The sequence below is a fragment of the Corvus kubaryi genome, unplaced genomic scaffold (assembly GCF_017639235.1).
Source record: "Corvus kubaryi isolate FWS band 111438036 unplaced genomic scaffold, C.kubaryi_AGA036_p1.0 split1-131, whole genome shotgun sequence".
NCBI lineage: Eukaryota > Metazoa > Chordata > Aves > Passeriformes > Corvidae > Corvus > Corvus kubaryi.
The window spans coordinates 2,263,831-2,283,069 of record NW_024582073.1 but is presented as its reverse complement, the minus strand read 5'-3'; the positions used below and the strand labels follow the sequence as shown (position 1 = coordinate 2,283,069).

General features: G+C 33.9%; 1 protein-coding gene across 1 annotated transcript in view; it reads left to right on the top strand.

Moving 5' to 3' along the window:
- Positions 1-19,239, top strand: part of MICU3 (mitochondrial calcium uptake family member 3) — a 54,404-nt gene that overhangs the window by 18,813 nt on the left and 16,352 nt on the right. Inside the window, exons 5-11 of the mRNA XM_042052930.1 lie at positions 1,807-1,854; positions 3,200-3,282; positions 8,230-8,301; positions 9,626-9,664; positions 12,031-12,126; positions 17,219-17,319; positions 18,704-18,875. Of these exons, the coding sequence (XP_041908864.1) occupies positions 1,807-1,854; positions 3,200-3,282; positions 8,230-8,301; positions 9,626-9,664; positions 12,031-12,126; positions 17,219-17,319; positions 18,704-18,875 (611 nt within the window). The remainder of the gene's footprint in view (positions 1-1,806; positions 1,855-3,199; positions 3,283-8,229; positions 8,302-9,625; positions 9,665-12,030; positions 12,127-17,218; positions 17,320-18,703; positions 18,876-19,239) is intronic.

Here is a 19,239-nt window from a genome sequence, read left to right as displayed (position 1 = left end):
TATTATGTTTTACCCTTGAGTGCCCTCCTGCTCTTCTTTCTGATCTTAGTGTAAGTTTTTCTTTCCCTTCAATCATCATTTCAGAGCCCCTCTCCCATAACACTCAGAGCAATCAACCATAACTATCTGTCTGCAACTACAATATGCCAGTACAAACAAAAGGAGAGAAGGCTTTCAAGGCCGTTTATATTGCGTTCTTCATACCTGTGATGGACTGCTTGACAACTGCACTTTCTTCCTGTTTTACAACAAAGAAGGTGCCGTCAAGAAACCAAAAATATATATTTACATTTATTGACTGGCTATTAAAGAATGTTTTCCATCACTGAATGAGAACCTTTGAGGTATCTGATTTCTTGATAGATGCTTGTCCAAACAGATTCAAGCAGGCCTTTGAAAACTTAATTTCAGCAAGCTGCTGTATAAAATCGAGAAGATAAAGCATAGAGCATGTGTTACTTAAATGCCTGTATTTAAACATTGCTAATCTTCAGTAATGTGTAAATTGAGGAAAAGAGTAGGTGGTATTAAAAAATTCTTAGGAACTTTCCTAAGTAGATCTACTAGCAGTAATAAAATCCTGGTTCTGAAGATTTAAATTTGCTCTTGGATCAAAAGATGGGATATGGAAGTAAAATCCACATGAATGATACAATGTTTTGAGTTTTAATTGTACAGGTTTCTCAGTGCAAAAAAAATCAGATGACTGTTTACATAGTTCGTCACATACTCAGTTAAGTCAGATTTTAAAAGATATTTAAACATCCAAAGATGTGGCTGTTTTTGGAAAAACTTTTGCACCTGACTTGGACTGAAATCAAGGAGACAGCCAGCAACTTTTGAAAATCCTAGCTGATAGACATCTTTACTCTCAGGCATCTAAATACTTTTTTTTTTTCATGCTTTTGAAATAATCTAATATTGTGGACTGACTTAAACACTCCTTGTTTTGGAGGACAGACAAAACCAATTTGTTAGAAATCAGGAACAAGTTTTCCTAGTTGAGCCTCAAAGATTGTTGGAGCTAAGGGCTTTTGGGAGAGCTGCAAGCCATTGTTTTCAGTTCTTACTGAACTGTGAGACACTTCTCTTCATTGCTGCTCTGGACATTCTGCAAGGTTGTCTCTGTACCCCTTGCTCCAGAGCTAGAAAGCACAAGTACAACTTACGGTACCAGACATACTATTTGGGTACTGACTTCAGCTCCAATTTAAATTTTGCCTTAATAATTTCTGAAGAGAAGAGGCAGTGCCGTTCCACAGTGTGGTTCCCTTTTGTAATCTTGCAAAAAAACATGAGATAAAGTTTTAAGGTAATATAAGACATGCATTTACAAAGCACATATTAAAGTCAAGAACTGTGTTCAAATGGTGTGTATCAGGAGGAAGCCCTATTAATGTTCTCAAAGTAAATGTTTTCATACTGTTAAAGAGTATTATCATGAATTACTGGTGGGGTTTTTGGAAAGAAAATTGAATAAATCATTTATATTAGCTTTTAAGAGTCTAGCCAGATTTTGTTTAATGAGCCATGCTCCATTGACTGTTGTTTTATTTGCCATGTTTAATGTACTCCTTCCCTGAAATACTAAAATACAAACCCCCCAAAAAAGCCCCAAACCATAGATTAATATTGTAGACAAATAACTTATTGACCAGGTTGAATAGTTACATGCATACAAGTATTAATATGCATATGCACATGTACAAAAATTCTCCTTATATATGGATTTAATGTTTTCAAGTTTAGGATGTGAAGATAAGGTGAAACTAACATGGCATAACTTTTTTTTTTTTTTGTCTTCAGGTGTGATATCTTACACAGAATATTTATTCCTCTTATGTATTTTAACAAGTAAGTATTTTTGGAGAGAAAGTCTAAAAGATTCCTTAGAGTTTCAAAGCTCTGAATGTGTTGTGTGTTAAATTACACTTCCCCTCCCTGCATATAGAAAACTACACCATCCATCTGAACCTCTTTTGCCCTTCTGGAATCTTGTGTAAATAAATGCTTTAATAAATGCTTTAAATAAATGCTTTATTTAAATTCATTATTATCTAGAATACCTTTTAGTGACTGTTGAGGAAGCTGTGCCATACGCTCCAGCTAAACCCCAGTCAAGAGCTTAAATTTATTTTCTTGTTTGAAATTCCTACAAAATTTGTAGCTAAATTTGCTGAAGTTCGTAAGGGACAATTTATATAGGGAGAAGAGAAATATACACATTGTTACTGATTTGTTTCACCAATTAGTGGATAATGGATAACATCAAAGAGTCAATGGTAAAATACAAAGTATTTGTGTCAGAAAACACTAACAAAATTGAGTAATTATTCTTCTATCACCCATAAAACTGAAGTAGAATAACTCAGAGTAAAATAAGCCTGATGCAGACTTTTATGTTTTAAGAGGAGCTTTCTGGGAAGAAGCAAAGGATTTTACTTGTCTTTCACTTGTATGTAATGAAACAATTTCTATTGGTTTCATTAGTGGGGGGTTTTTTTGGACATGAACTGGATTCCTTTTATGAATCAGAGCTGGAACTTGACTCTGAACACTTAGTATCTTCCACTATGGGATCAATGGACATTTGTCTATTATTTCTTTGTTATCGGAATGAACTTTTGGCCATAATTCATTCATACTGCAAACCACTGGGTATCCCCAAAATGTTGCCTAAAGGCTTTACTTAAAGTTACCTTCAAAGTTGCCATGTTTCAGAAATAATTTAAAATTTTAATCTGATTTCAAATTTCAATGGCTCTAAGGATGTAAACAAGAAAATGCTGGGTGTCTTTCAGCATGACATTTATTTTGACCAGAAGTTGCATCCTCTTTTTCAAAATCTTTTAAAGTGTCTTTTAGAACACTGTGTTTTCTTAGAAAATTTCTTTTCTTCATATCTGTGTTTGTAACATAAAATGGACTCTACTATTAACTAACACTCTTTTATGAGATATTATTCTTGGATATTTCATGTTCTGTTTCTACTTTTGTGAGCATTCCTTCTGTTTGAATAACATGGGTTATACTGTTTTACAGATGTTATGATTTGCATTTACTGTGTACACAAATACCCTGACTTAAATTAGTTGGGGGTCTGGCTTTTATGCAGGGACACCAAAGAATTTCTTAGAGTATTGCACTTGCTTTCTTTCCAAGGAAATAAATAATTGAATGTTTGGCATTTTTTTGGCAGAGCCGCATGCAGGTTTTAGAATTGCTTTCAACATGTTCGATACTGATGGCAATGAAATGGTGGACAAAAAGGAATTCTTAGTGGTATGTATATTTGCAGTTTTTGATGTAATCTTGAAATTAATGTGATGATGTCAGTAGTCATGAGAATACTATCTACATTGCTAGCTATTCTTCACTGAATGTAGTTGTTTATTTGCCTCATTTAAAATAAATAGTTATTATAATATAAACTGAAAACAGAAGCTCCTTCTTAGAGTACACAGGAGTGTTGTATGTAATTATTTTTGAAGCTTTATTCTAATTTTTATTCCAGATCTTTTTAATTGCTACTGTAGTCACAGACAGTTAGGCTGTTAAAGTAATAGAAATGTTTTCATGGCTAGGAGAGTTATTTAATTACTCTAACGATGAAAGGACTTGTAAAAGAACCTTTTGCTGGGAGACCACCTCACTTTGCCATTCATTCTCCTGATAATCGCAAGTGACCTGAAAATAATTGACTGACATAATGTGACACTATCATCTGTTTTGGACAACATTTGTAATGAAATAAAACATACCGTGCATATATCTACTTCAGCCCATAAATCCATATGCTGAAGCAATTTGCTAAGCTGGGGTTCAGTGAGTTCTCTTTAAGGAGAATATTCTCAAAAGTGAAATTGACTTTGACCTGAATGATTTCCACAGGCTTTGGAGCAGTTGGCAGGATATCTAGAAGTAGATATCTTGGCAGTAGTTTGGTTGTATCCAAGGTTTTGTTACACTACTAATTTGAATGACAGTATTTTTCAAATTAGAGCTTTACTCTGTTGATGGCTTGGAAACAGCAGTTCTGTAAATTCATCTTATTAATTATTTAAGAGGAGTTTATTTTTGGGGGGTTAGAAATTTAAACAGTTAAAAGCCCAGACTTTGAAAGAGAAATTCACATGTTGAGATTTGAAAATGAAGAATAATTTGGCCCTTGAGGGAAAATCTTTGAAAATCTTAAATCATCCACTATATATTCCTTTTTATCATGATAAATCTGATAATTGCATCTTAAAATTTGAATACTTCTTAAGTTTTCAGGTAGTAGGATCCACCAAGTTCAGGAAAATGATCTTTGCACTAAGAGGGCTATTTGCGATTTATATTCATTTAATTTATTTTCTGATTTCAAAAGAAATGGGAAGAATAATTAATGCCATTCTAAGTGATGTCAGTGTTTGATCATTTAAAAAAAAAAGAGAAAGGCAGAAAATTGACCACTCAAAGTTAGGGCTTCTGAGTGTACAGTGACTATGTGGCTTTATGTTAAAAAAAGTGCACCATAAACCAGAGATCTAGAAATTGTTAGTGTCAATAGGCAGCAGCTGTCTGGGATTACACTGAAGCACTCAGTTATAGTTGTGAACATAGGTTTTGACATTTCTTTAGAAATTAACATTTAAAATGTTGTGGTTAGTGGTGTAGACAAGCTTTCTGAAGACTACGCAAGACCTTCATTTTCTACTGAACAGACAATATAATAAAACAGTTACAAGAATTGAATCAGATGTTGAAAAAAAGATATTTGTGTAAAAGACATACATTTTATCTTCATACGTTTTTGTGTAGTTGAGCTTATAAATAAATACAGTAAGTACACATGAGAAAAAGCCCAGTGCCTTACTGAAAAAGATGGAACAAAATACAAAGAATGAAACACACTTGGAATGTATTTAATTAAGTGTCAGAGCCCAATTTATTTAAAATAAAGACTGCCTTATTTCCTGTGTGTGGTTTCTTAATTGATTCAAATAAACTATGCTAACCTTAAGAAAATAGAAGTATGGAAGAAACTCTCCTCTATATACTGAACTTCCCTCAATTCTCCTTCAGGGAAGTGAGATCTGAGGTCTAGGACCTTTTTCTGGTGACATGGCTTAAGCAGAACAGGTGTCTGCTTAAATTCCAAATTTATTTTGGAAAGTGACACCACTTGCAAATTGTGGCATGCTGGTCATTTTTCTGTATTCTGTTATTGAATGTACACATCCTTGTATGTGCTAATTCTTAATAAGCATCTCCTCCAGTTGGAGGAGCAAACATTGGATTAATTAGCAAAAGGAAAATAGGGGAAGAAGAAAAAAAGCAAGTACCTTTCATGATTCAGTTAAACAGAATGTGGTGGAATAGACTGACAAGTTTGTTCTTAAAAGAAAAAAGGGCTTCCATTACTACAGCTAAATGGGAGGAAATTGAAGCAAGAGGCTTTGTCTTTCAGAAACTGATGCTAAAAATGAAATAAAATAAGCATGTAAAATGGGAAGCAAGGACAATATTTAACTATGGATATTGCGTCTTTCTTTGTAAGCATGCTTTTATAGTCTTCTTCATGTCCTGCTATGTATTTGTTCTCTGTCATGATCTCTAGCTAAAGTTTCTCCTTCTTCTTCTGTTAGCAGACTTGGTGGATAAAAGAAAGAAAATAAAATTTTCAAACATTAGATATACTGTCCTCCACCTGTGATTGTATTTAACAAATTTGTATAGATTAAACTTGAGTGCAACTCTGCTTTATTAGGTGTCAGTGATCCTTCAAAAATTAGATCAGAATCCTTAAGTCAGAATGTTAGATCTGAAGTGAAAAGAACTAAAATAGGTAGATAGATTTTTGTGTAATAAAAGTAAATATGAAAATAGAAGTTGATTCAGTGATACTGCAGCTGTGATAGAACTGGCCCCAGAACATACATTTGGCATCTTTACTCACCTTGCCTGAATATGATGTATCATATCCTGTGTGCCTGGAAGCAGGAGACTGTTCAAAAGTTGCCATTTGAACTACCCCAACATCTGCAAAGTATTTATCCATTAATTACAGGCAGCTATCACAAAATTGGTATTAAGTACTATTCAGTTTTGCAAATAAAGGGACTTTAAAGAGCTTTGTTTAGGGATCACATATTATGTGATTCTTGAGGAAAACATATGCGGAGTGAAGAGTTGAGAAATACTTAATTTTTCTAATAACAGCTGTGTTGTTTTTGTAAATGAATTCCACGGTGTTTGTGCTTTCCTCTTTGCTTATGTCACAGGGGTGAGGTCAGGGAACAGAAGGATTGTGTTGCCTTGTTACTGGAGATCTTGTTTTTGCTGCCTTCAGCAGTCAAACTCATTATCCTGTTTCAAACAATGTTCCTATGAAAGTACTCCTAGATCCTTTTTGCATTCACTTTTTTACTCACTGGTATCCTATAGCACTCTTTCTGAACAAAAGATCCATTTCCAGAAGTTTAGCAAGTGCTTTCATAATGCATGCAACAGAATCCTACTCCTTTTGCCTCTGTGGCAAGGGAAATAAATCCAAGGATGCCTTGCTTTTTACTGCTCTTTTTTAGTTTTTCAATTACTGCTACTCTTCTCTCCTGCTTGATGGCTTGTCACTTTACTTTTCACAAGGGATTTTGTTTCTGTTTCTCTCTGTTCATGTAACTTTTTTCTTTGCATTGTTCTGGGTTGCAAACTGTGTAGTGCTGTATCCTATCATGACTCTTTCCATGTCGGCATAAGTTACAGTAACTTGTGCCTGTAGGTTTTCAAAAAAATTAGAAAAAATATACCAAGGTCTGTAAATTGATCCCATACTCAAAAAAAGGTATTGTGACTCACAAAATATTCTGGTCTGTATTTGCCTTACAGGAAATTCCAGAACTCGGTAGTCAATTTTGGAAATTCATAAAATGTTTTTTATAAATGTCTTTGCTGCTTTATCACTAACCACTGAATTCTTTCATTTCAGGGTTGTCATACCCCTGCATTAAAGCTTACTGATCCCTTTGTCTTAGTCATCTGCCTTCACTGAAATAAAGATATCCTGAAATTTAGTTTGGAAAATTTCCTTCCAAAATTTATCATACACACTTTATTGTTTCACATTCCAGTCCTTGTGGAGCTCTGTGTACATGCCATTACAGTATCAGGTTTTACCAGACTTCTGGTAGGTAAAATTGGGCCTTTGAAAGGAGCGCCACAATTGTGTCTGTATGCCAAGGTGTTTGCTTCTGAAAATACCATATTCTAGATAGAGCAAATTTCTCAGATCAGGGTTTATTCCTTTTCCAGCCCACTTAGAGGATAATAAATGCTACACGTGACAGTACAATATTTTCACATTCAGTTTTTTAAAAGCTGAAGTTCTGGTAGAGATCTAGATGGTATCATAGTTAATACTGCTCTCTCTTACAAAACACTGTGATACCTTTTTCTAACGGTTTGGAAACATTAATTGATATTACTATAAATAAAAATATCTAAATAAAACAGGAACTTGCAAAGAAAGATAAGTACAATCCAGTTCTTACTCTGAAGACATTACAAAAATAAGTGTGCTTAAGAATCTGTATGTTTGAAAGCTTGTATTTGAGGTTTGCTCAGAAGTCACGTTTAAAGCTCTTCATGTTGAGATAGTTGTGAGAGGGGTATTTTACAAGACCTGAAGGTATTCTTTGAACAGACTTGAAAAGAAAGGGTACTTGATAAATTACTCTTGAGTAGTAGTTTGTTGCTGCTGAAGGGGAATGTTTCACCCCCACCAGGTGTTTCTACCCCTCCCTCGTGCCAGCAGGAGTAAGAACTGATCAGGTTGGAAACTAATATGAAGAAAAGATTGATCCTGCTGACTACATAACCACACAGATACTAATTAGAACCTGACAAGAAAGGATGTGCCTTGAGATGGTGAAAAAGGGTGGAACTTCCCCTTTTTATATTGGCCAGATTGGGTAAATAGGACGTTCTTAATATTGTGCTCCGAAGTAGAACTGTTACCCTTACTTTGTGGAAAGAAAGCATTTCCTTTTTCCCTTTCTGTGTCATGGTTTAAGTCACAGAAGGAACATAAAGGCTAAGTATGAGCAATAAAGCCTCATTGAAACAATGATATTTCAGTAAAGAACTGCATTTTAATACTGTTTTTAATGTTCCTTATGATGAAGGATATTGTTATGCATGTGAAAACAGGCTGAACACTAAATATGAACAAAATGGTTTGTTTTTTAGCTCCAAGAGATCTTCAGGAAAAAAAATGAGAAGAGAGAAAAGAGAGGAGATGAAAAAAAACGTGCAATGCTGGTAAGTAAAATCAGAAAAGTTGCGTCTGGTAGTTTGTTTGCTTTTTTTGATGTAGGACAAAATTATGTGTGTATATATTTCACTGATCACTTTTTTTAAACACTAAATTCATATTGTTAAAATTATATGCATAACTTTATATGCAGAACAAAGCAATATTTAGCCTGAACTGCAGTTACTGGGAAAAAAAAAAGAGTAAGTGGTTTATATAAAGGAAAAAATAGTGTTTAAATACTGTAGTACATGTTATGATAGTAGCATTGATTCCTCTTGGAGCTTAGAAATCTAGGGAAAAGGGAGTAGTAATGACCCAGTGTTACTGTCTATAACAGTGAGAGGTCTCAGTGGGAAGACCTAGCTATACACTTGCTTTCAGAACTAACTGAAGCTGTTTATGTAGACCTACTGATCCTGCTGCTTGTTATCAACACAGTAGTTTTAAAATCAAGTGTGAAATGTTACAACTGAACTTAGATTTTATATTCAAATATAATTTCTTACTCAATTATGCTTATGACCAATGAAAAATATAATAATCTGAAGAGATTTTCACAGAATATTGGGTACTCACAGAATGACAAATTTGCATTTCATGTGAGCATAAGAAAGGTAAGTCAGAAATAAATGAGTCTCTGGTGGTTTTTCTGAAGGATGGCAGCAGTAGCAGATACATATTTTACTGTTGGAAAAGTAAGTATCAGGGACAAATCTCTGTCAAGCCCACAGCAGAAAAAAACCCCATGTTCATTTGCAATTTGCATATTTATGGAAAAAACTCCTTATTATAAGAAACGTTATGACATATAAGCAGAACTTGTCATGGTGTCCATTATACTTTTGCCAACATCAATGCTTGGTCTCAGTTCTTTGTCCCTGAAACCACAGGAAGAATGATTTTCAAGAACTAATACTTTTTAAACCTTCCCTGAGGAAAAAAAAAGGATTTTTTTTCTTCCCTCCCACCCAGAGAGACCTATCCTGCTCAGCTTTTCCAAACTGTAGATCAGTGGTTGAATCTCTCATAGACAGTTTATTTTGAACAAAGGAAACTTACATCTAAAGGAAGAGCTTTCGGAAATTTAAAGATTGCAAAATGGCATGTAAGTCGTGAGGGTAATCTCTAAAAATCTGTACTTCTCTTTGAAAATTTCAAGAGTAAGATTGAAAAGAAACCATTCTTTTGTTCACTGTCATTTTGAAAACAAACAAAAAGACTAATAATAAATAAAGTAAAGGTTTGCTTGTGTTAACCAATTCTGTTGTCTTTTTTTCCCCCTTCTTTTGTCTTCATTCTGACATGTGATACTTGGCTTGGCCCATGCAGCGTCTTCAACTTTATGGATATCATACTTCTACTAACAGTGTATGTACTCTGATTATTTTCAATTGATGCAGTCTTCACCAGCGAGATGAAATAATACACTATGAGAAAATTTATTGTATTTATCTTTTTAATCAAGTAAATTATTTCTGTTAATGAGTAAAATTGTGAGGAATCTTGATTTGCATAAAAGATTGTTGCATGCCTTTTGAACATGCAAGCCTATCAGGAGGAAAGATTGCTCTCTATTTATATAAAATGGAGGAAACGGTATTTTTAAGGGAAAGTACAAAATACATTTCAATAAATTATAGACATATTTTTAATTAATGTGTGTAAATTAAGTCATCCTGCATGAGTCATTTGATCCATCTCTTTGTTTCCGTGTGTATAGTGTGAATAATTAGTCAAGTGCATCCTTCACCTCTTCATTCCCCCCAAAAAAGAAACCTGAAGAGAGGTTTCCTATTTTTATGCTTCACTTACAGAACAAATACATAAGAACTTTCAGTGCTGAGCTAGGAAAGGATTTTACAGAAAATAGACCCTGTATTACTTAGGTGACAGTAAACTTCTTTTCAGTCATTTTCGAGGGGTGGGAAAGAGAAGCAGCAAGAGATGTTCTGAGGTTTTTAATGTCTTCATCATGACCTGATTAATCTCTGTATCATGGCAGAAGTAAAACAGTTTTTAAAAAACAGACTGATTTGATGTTTAAATAGAAGAATTAATCTAGTTGTGGCATTATTGTGATACTCAAAGTGAGGGGATGGAATCCAGGAGAATTAGATGACTAGTGAAATTCCAATTTTAAAATTTGTTTCTTTATATAATTATTCACAGAAATGCACAGATTTATTTCTTGCGAAGTTGGCACCTATAATTTGAGCAATATGCAGGAAGGAAGTCTGTTGAATTAAAATGTGCAATTGACACGATTTGCATGCTGCAATGTTGTGAGAAAAATGTAGTAGAATATGCAAGGCCTTATGATTCAATAGATTACAGATCAGGCTTTACTGCAGCAAAACTTGCTGGACAGTGATTGCCATATTCATATGCTGCCTCCTATTTCAAGCTGAAACCAAACTAGTTAGGTATTCTATTCATGTAATTTTCAGCTTTAGTGAAAAAATCTTCTGGACTCCAGCCATGTTCAAGCACTTTATCAAGATAATGCCCAGGTGTGTGCCATATTTTTTGCCTTCCTACTACCTGAATGGAGATCTCCATGCAAAGGAAACTCAGGTGTATAGGAATTCAAAAATCCCTCTTTCCCGAAATATGATACTTTGGAGTTCTATTTCTCCTACTGAAATAAGAAGTGTAAGAGCCTTTTGTTTCCCTTGATGTCCTGAGGAGTTGAAGATACCCAGCTTCCAAGGAGATGCAACCCTAAAATGTCTGGGATAGTCCAACATGCTGTTTTATGCATGAGGCCCTTCTCACTTCATCTTACAAATCAGTTCTAATTTTTTTAGAAGTGTTGAGGTCCACAGGGCATAGAAAGCATATGGTGATGTTTTTAAAATGTGTTAAATATTTTAGGTATTTTCACTTGCATAGGTTAATTCTTTCAAGTCGTGTTCTGGTGCATACTGCATTTGTGTCTAAGACTGCTTTGGCATGGACTGCATGAGTGCTTTCACTGGCCAAATGCCAACCAGAATGTGGTAACTATGATGTGATGCATGTAATGAAAATAAAATGTGCGTGCCAGAAGTACTAATTCAATTGACTAAAGTAACTCCAGTAAGAAAACAAATTCAGTGAATACTTAAAATAGATGATTACAGAATTGTATGCATGAAAGAATGAAGTGTTCATTCACATGACAAGGTAAGTTTGATCATCAGACGTGCATATTGTTTTCCTGATAAGTATGTTACAGTTGAAGTTGAACTTCCTAGACTTGTTTTTTGCCTTTTTTTTTGGTGCAATGATGTCATCATAAATATTAGATGAAATTAAATTTATATAACTAATTGTATGGTGATATTTATGCTTTGACAAATGAAAAAATTAATTGCGTAAGTATATAAATTACTTCTTTTTGGGCAAAACAGAATTGATAGAAATAACAGTGGCAAAATGCTGAGTTTAAATGGTTATTTTGATATGTACTTTTAGTAAATATTTTCACTTTACACTTTCGCGAATTGATTTTATTTCGGAAGGTGGAGTGTGGTGATACTTTTGGTGCAGCCAAGAGCATTAAGCAAATACCTGTAATAGACCAGCGTTCCTTTCATTGACAAAGTGTCATGAAACTGGTTAAAATTTCACTGTTTAGAAGCAAGAGAACCAAGCCCTGCTTTTGAAGATCAGTTAGAAAAGATTTTAAAGTCTATAAATGGTTGTTCTGGTGTTCTTTGTTTTTCAAACAATTGTGCTTCTTGAAACTGCAGGTTCTTAAAACAGAAGGAGAGGACCTTGTCCCCAGAAGCTATTGGGATACTTTGAGACGTAGCACAAGCCAAGCCCTCTTTTCAGACCTTGCAGAGGTATAAAATAACCTCTCTGGTCCATAAACAGACTGGTATTTTATTTATTCTGTTCTGATTGTTTTCCTGTTTTATGAACCTTGTTTCTTCTTTTCCTTTTAATTACTCTTTTGTTTTAAACCTGAAAGTTCTCAGATCAGATGCATTTGGTTCTGTGCAGTGCAATAATTGAAGGTTGTCAATTTCAAGAAAAACCAAAGTTACCTTCTGAAAGATGTGGGAGATGTAGTCCTCTTCAGTCCTCACTATAGGAAGCATTTTCTAACACTAATAGTGATGGCATTTCACAGTAAGAGAAGTAATTCAGGAAACCTTTGTCATTTAGGCTCGGTCCAGTGATATGACAACTTGAATGAGAGTTGTAGCCCTTTATCTTTTAATCTTTATATTCCTGATGTGCTTTTTATGTATATTATCAGAGCCTATCTTCACAAAAAGTATAATGCAAAGATTGTTTTAATTATTGGAGAAAAACAGGAATGTTTTAAGGTAACCAAAACATTGGTCAGTCTTTTTTAATATTACACAACCATTATGGAAGTCTAGAAATACCACTGAGCTGTCAAATTAATTTCCACAGTTAAGTTCTAATAATTAATGTTTCATGATCTGCTTCTAGATAATTGAGTCATACATTTCTTTGTATTGATCATTTTAGAGGGTCAGAAAACTAGGTCATTTAGGCTTTTCTGTGCTCCATACACTGAGAGTGATTGCTCTGCTGGTTGTGGCATTAAAGGACATACAGCAACTGCCCACTCTGGTCTCAGAGTTCCATGTTTCCTAAGCAGGATCATAATGAGAAAAGAACAAGGAACCAAAACTGGCCTCCAGAGTAAAACAGTCTTTTTCCTTGGTTTGTAAGCAATGTGTGCTTCATATTAAAATTAATTAGTGTTTTGTCCCTGCTGTTCCTCTGCAGAAGCTATTGAATAACCTGAGGACTTTGATGGACTTATTTCTAATTTACAGGCTAAATTTACTCGTAGTCTCTTTATACCAGTCTGTTGTTCCTTAATTTTCATAGGGCTTTTTCTTCTTTAGTGTTAATCTTCTTACTCATGGTTGTGTTTATAAATGCAGTCATAGCCTTCAGTTTTAGGTTTTTTTAATTTTAATTAAAAATTAATTTTTTAAAATTTTAATTAAAAATTAAAAAAACAAAATAAGGTATTTGATTTTTCTCTTAAGGTAGAACCTACATTTCCCAGGTATTAAATAGACATTTTCTGTATTTCTCTGAGCTTGTGTTCATTTGCCCTTGAACAAAACAAAATGTAGTGTTGCAGAACTGAGTTTTATAACAATATTTACAGCAATAGTAATAACATATACATAGTAATCTTGCAATAAAGCAGTACACCCAGCCTATCTTCTCTTGCTTCTACATTGATGAGCTTCTGAATTGTTAATCCAGTTATTAATCCTAATTTATTCCACTGAATTTTAAAACCCAGAATATCAGTGCTCTTGTCTAGTCAGGTAAGGAGACATAGAGGGGAGAGAAGGCTTCTCGTTTCATTGATTATTTAAGAAGCTTGGGGCATTTGAGTTTTCTGAATGAAATACCATCTTAGTGTACTGTTAGCTGGCATGAATTCAGTCCCAAATATAGATGGACTTAAGTTTGGTAATCTCTCTACACATGTTTAATTTGAAGAGAGAGAGGTTTTTTAATATCCGATGCCTCCGACTAATATCTGTAACTACAATGTAATGGAAGCTTAATAGCAGCTATACTCAGCAGCGATTTAAATTCTCTGTAAAGTGTATAAAAAGCCTGTCTGCTCACTTTTAAATCATTTCATGAAGAAGAGTCATGTTCTGTATTTTCTCCTCTCAGTTTCCCACTTCTCACCATAATTATTTTTATCTTGCTTGGTTTCGGCCAGCTGGCTTTCATCCCTATTCTTATCTCTCCCAGGTACTCTTGCATCTGAATAATACTATAGCTATTTGTAGTAAGAAAGTGGCATAAAGCAAGGTGACACTGGGGTCTGTGCTGTTTTATAGGCTTTTGAGAAGGCTATATGTAAGTTGAAAAGGAGAGTAAATAAGGTTTGTTGCTATGGGAATCAAAAGGTCTCTTTGGAGAGAAAAGTTATTTATCACGACTGGTTTCTTTCTCAGACAGTGTATAATACTGTTTCTGTTCTTACTAATTTCACCATTACACTGTCCTGTTGGACTGTTGGAATATGGCAGTTATCATTAAATTCAGTTTTTGGGTTTATTCTTAAATTACTAAGTAAAAGTGGAAATCAGTAGGTTAGTTATCACTGTTGGAAAAATCAAGAATTAGCAGTAAGAAAGCTCTTACTAAATCAAATCATAATTGGAACATTTATGTGGAAATAAAAAAAGTGGAATCAATGCTCATAAGTATTACCTACTTGTAGTCAACCCTTGTTAATCAAGAACTTGAAATTAATTTTGCACAATACAAAATAAATAGACTTTGTGCACTTCAGGTTAGAAAATTGAAAAGAAAAGCTGTTGCCATTATGCAGCAAGGCAATAAGGTGATTGAAACGCTTGTCTTCAGTTTGTCTCTTCACTTGCATTTGTATTCCAGTTAGTGTAAAGGTAAAGAGAAATGAGCAGGATTTTATTCTTGTTTGAATATATTAGATCAAAATTGAGGCTTATATTTGTATACATGGAAATAGGTGAGGTCATTTAATTTTCACTGATCTAAAATAAATAATAAATAAAATTAATTTTGTTATGAAAAATAAATTATAGCATTAAATGATTAAGGCTTCTGGTTTTATCCTTTACCGCATGAGAGAGAGAATTTATTTAATGCTATCAGTGCAGAAGGAGCACAGGAATCATTTTCAGTTGCCTGCAGTTCTGCAGAGAAGCATATTGGGTTGAGTTTCTGTAGTAAGGTTTTTGTTTAGGGTTTTTTCATTTAGTGAGGCCAACCAAGTGGGAATTGTGAAAAGACTTACAGATTGTATTTTTTTTAAAACGGTTCTTTAGATATGGGTGAATGCAACCTAAGTCTAAGGTTTTGAAATGTTTTTGCAAGATGAAAGGCTGTAATTTAACATTTGATATCTTTTCAGTGTACTTGAGGGAAATTGTATGAATGTGCTTAGGGATTTAATTGCTTAAAAGACATAAGAAATCAGGGTATCTGCGTTTCAGTATATTGTGTCCTGTAGAGGAGGATAACAATATTAAAAGACAAATAGTGATTACTTTTCTGAATTAGTTTGCTCACTTGAAGAGCAGAGCTGTCTTAATTGAAGGGCATGAAATATCTCTACCTCTATATACACTATGTCATCTTACTTCTCCCTGCAGAAGAATATGAGAATAAAGAGGAAGCTAGAGTACATGAAATACAATCTTGAGAGTCCTAAACTGATTATACTAAAGAACAGAAAAGTCTCTCTCATTTCTTTAGATTGGATGTTGAAAGAAAGGCATTTGTGTTGTTACTGCCTTGTGTTTTCCCTTGTTGTTGATACACAAATACTCTTGATGAATATTGCATTTTACATTTTTCACAAATCAGTATGTTAATTTGAAAATAATATAATATATTTTAGAGAATGTAGATATGAAATGCTTTTAAATGGTACACAGTTTATCATAATGTTGAACTATTGCATAGTGTTCAAAATTTTTTCCTGGTTTCTTCACTTAGAGTTTCTCTATCTGTTACAAATTTATAGCCTCTTCAGTGAAGAAGCAGAGTCAGACTTAAAGGACTCTGAGTGTGGCTTGCGGGTTTATACATGTAGATATTTACAGAGCTGTATGAACAGTTTTCTATACTTATGGTAGATCCCACAGGTTTATAATCTATCATTATGTTGATAAATTAGTAGTTACATCTCCCAAATATTTGCTAGGTTTCTGTACTGTGCCTTGTTTTGTACTGCAACACTAGAGTCAGCAGGCAAACATCCTAATGGGTGGTAGCTTGCCTAGGAAGAGCAGAGACTGCTCTCCTACTCTTTGCTTTTCATAAGGTCTTGTCTTTGTAAGAAAAATGAGAGCTCAGACAGGGGGTAATCCCTAAGCAGGTACAGTAAGAAGACTAAATATATTACTTTTTAAATTTCAATGTTAGCAGAAGCATGTTAATGCCAGGAGGACAGTGTCATGTTGGACTGCCGTGGCTTATTCAAGAGCCTTATATTACTGAATTATTCTTCTAACTCTTCAGTGTATCAAGAGCTTCTTTTTAAAAGAAGTGAAATCAATGCATATACAGAATAGTTAAGGGCAATGGATATGTAGTAAAAAGAGTGGAATGTTATGCAGTCACTATACACAGACAATAGTTACTTCTGTTTGGACTCCTGTTTGCAACTTTTGCTATTACAAATGGTCAAAATTAGTTGGCTTTCTCTTCTAATTCTGGCCTTTAAAGTCTTTTGTTATTTTTTAAGGAAAAAGTATTAATGCATATTCAGAGATTCCAGTCCTGTGCAGAGACCACAACCCAGTAGATGAGGAACATTCTTGAGAGAAGTAATCCAAATATTGCTTCATTATTTCAAAATCTTCACAATTCTGGTATTTTAAATGTGTTTGGGCAATAACATTTAAACTGTAGTTATCTGCCACTTACAGAAAAGAATCATGTAAAGTACACTTAACTAATGTAGTTTTGGAACACAATCCCATACTTACTTTTTGAAATATAAAATAAGATTATATGAACTAATGTCCTTTAATTTATTTGTAGTTTCATAGTGGAAGGGAAAGGATATTGTGTACAAAGGGAGTTATGTTTATGGTTTACCTTAACTGACAAGGATTTTTTTTTCTCACAAGTTTCTGTTTTATTTTTCATGCCTTTTCCCGCTTCATTGCAGCTTCCATTACCTTATTTTGTTGGTTTAACTGTTTTCTACTAAATGCAATTAACAGCTAGTGCTATTTTTGTGTGAAAAATGCATGCTAAAATTAATGCAATGGATTTTAACACTAAAATCTTTTTTACAACTACGAACATAAAACACAAACTTTTAATAGAAAAGTCTATTATGATGATAGGCATTCTCAGATTATACTTCTGTATCTGATCCAATTGTGGCCTTTAACTTTTTTTATTCTAATATTTAAGCGTGCTGATGATATTTCAAGTTCACTGTCTGATACTACACTGCTTGTACACTTTTTTGGCAAGAAAGGAAAAGCTGAACTGAACTTCGAAGATTTTTATAGGTCAGTCTCAACTTTATTAATTCCTTTTAAAAAATATTTGTATAGCTGTTCTAATTAATATGTATTATATTACTATACACATAGGTTGTGCAGGTATGTTTATATAGTTTATGTTCCCTTTGTGTGCGTTATATACACAAAGAGCAAAATAAAACAATAAGTGGCCCGACAGTAAAAAGTCCTCTTCCAATGCTGCTGCTTTTGCAAATTTTGTTAGCACTTGTGTGTTTAGTTAGTTTGGGGTGGAAAGGTTATGCCCCAGCCCTGTCCTCATTGGTAGGTAGGAACTTCTTTCTTGATTTTGAATTATCTATATCTTTTATGACTGTTTGTCAGTGCTTTAAAAAACATTTGGCTATTAGCTTAGTTATTGTGCCAGTAAATACAGAATTTTAAAATACAGGGAGAGTGCCATAAAAACAGAACCATAAAACTGTATGCTTCTGTATAATTGAAAGAGATACGTTTAGTTTTTGCTTCCTCAGTAAATACTCCCAATACCTATTGTCTTTATCATTATCGCTTAGCTGTGTATTCCAATCAATCAGAAGTTTGCAAAATAGTTTGGCTTAAATGAAGAGTCCTGAAAAGTATTCAGTATTTTACATAATATAAACAACTGTATCATTAAGTGAAATCATGATGTAAGTTCAAAGTAGGAAGCAGCAAAGAAGGTAGTTTTTCAAACGGCATCTAGTTAGAATGCTACGGGTTATAGTTGACAATCAGCTGAACTTGAGCTCCCAGTGCACTACTGTGACCAGGGAGCTAATTTCACCCTTGGCTGTAGGATTAGGACATCACACAGAATCAGGGAAATTACATTTCCTTTTTATAGGTAGCTGGTTTTATATTTGGTGTCCAGAATATACTAAATGGGTTGTTAAGTTGGGAAGAGTTTGTAGAAATATCATAAGAACAGTGAAGTATTTTTAAAAAAGGGTTAGATTGAAAGACTGCAAGCACTCATCATACTTGGCTTCTTACAAAGGTGAGCTTAAATTGCAAACTCTAACTACATGGGGAATAAATTCTGGGAATAAATGTAGTACCATGATGGAATTTTGAGTTTAGCATATGCAAATAAAGATCTATGGCCCACTGAAGAAGAAAACTGGGCAAACACAAACTGGAATTAGATTAGAAGTGTAACTATCAAATAATTTTAATCCATACTGACACGTTTCATTATTGTGTTGATTGTTATATTGACTAGAAAATATGTCAATATAGATAAGGGATTTACCAAATTTACCATCAGTGCTGCAAAAAGATAACTAATTTGTGTAACATTTTTTGGCTCATATTCTATGAGTCTTTTAAGGACATGAATAGTAGAAATATAAAGTATGACAATTTCTTCATGTTTATGTTTGTGCTTTAGATTTATGGATAACCTGCAAACTGAGGTTCTAGAGATAGAATTCCTTTCCTACTCTAATGGGATGAACACCATCAGTGAGGAAGACTTTGCCCATATTCTCTTGAGGTATACAAATGTGGAAAATACATCAAGTTACCTGGAGAACATGCGCTGCAGTATTCCTGAAGAAAAGGTAATTGTTTAGCAGTGGACCACAGCATGCAGTTCTAGTGTCATGAAGATGAAAACATAGCTTTCTTGGACTGAATTACTTAGCACCAGGATTTTATTCTGATCATAAACTGTGTCCCTGGTTTTTCAGATTACTTGCTGAATAAAAAGTAGAAGAATAAATAGCATAGAATTATGTTCCATAGGATTTAGCTAGTAATATTGTTGAAGTTCAGATAGAAGATAAAAATACAGGTTAAATTGCAAAAACCGTAAGACGTTAAAAAGAACAATATTCTAGCATTGAATTATTAAAAAAATCCTTTCTCCTCTCCTCTCCTCTCCTCTCCTCTCCTCTCCTCTCCTCTCCTCTCCTCTCCTCTCCT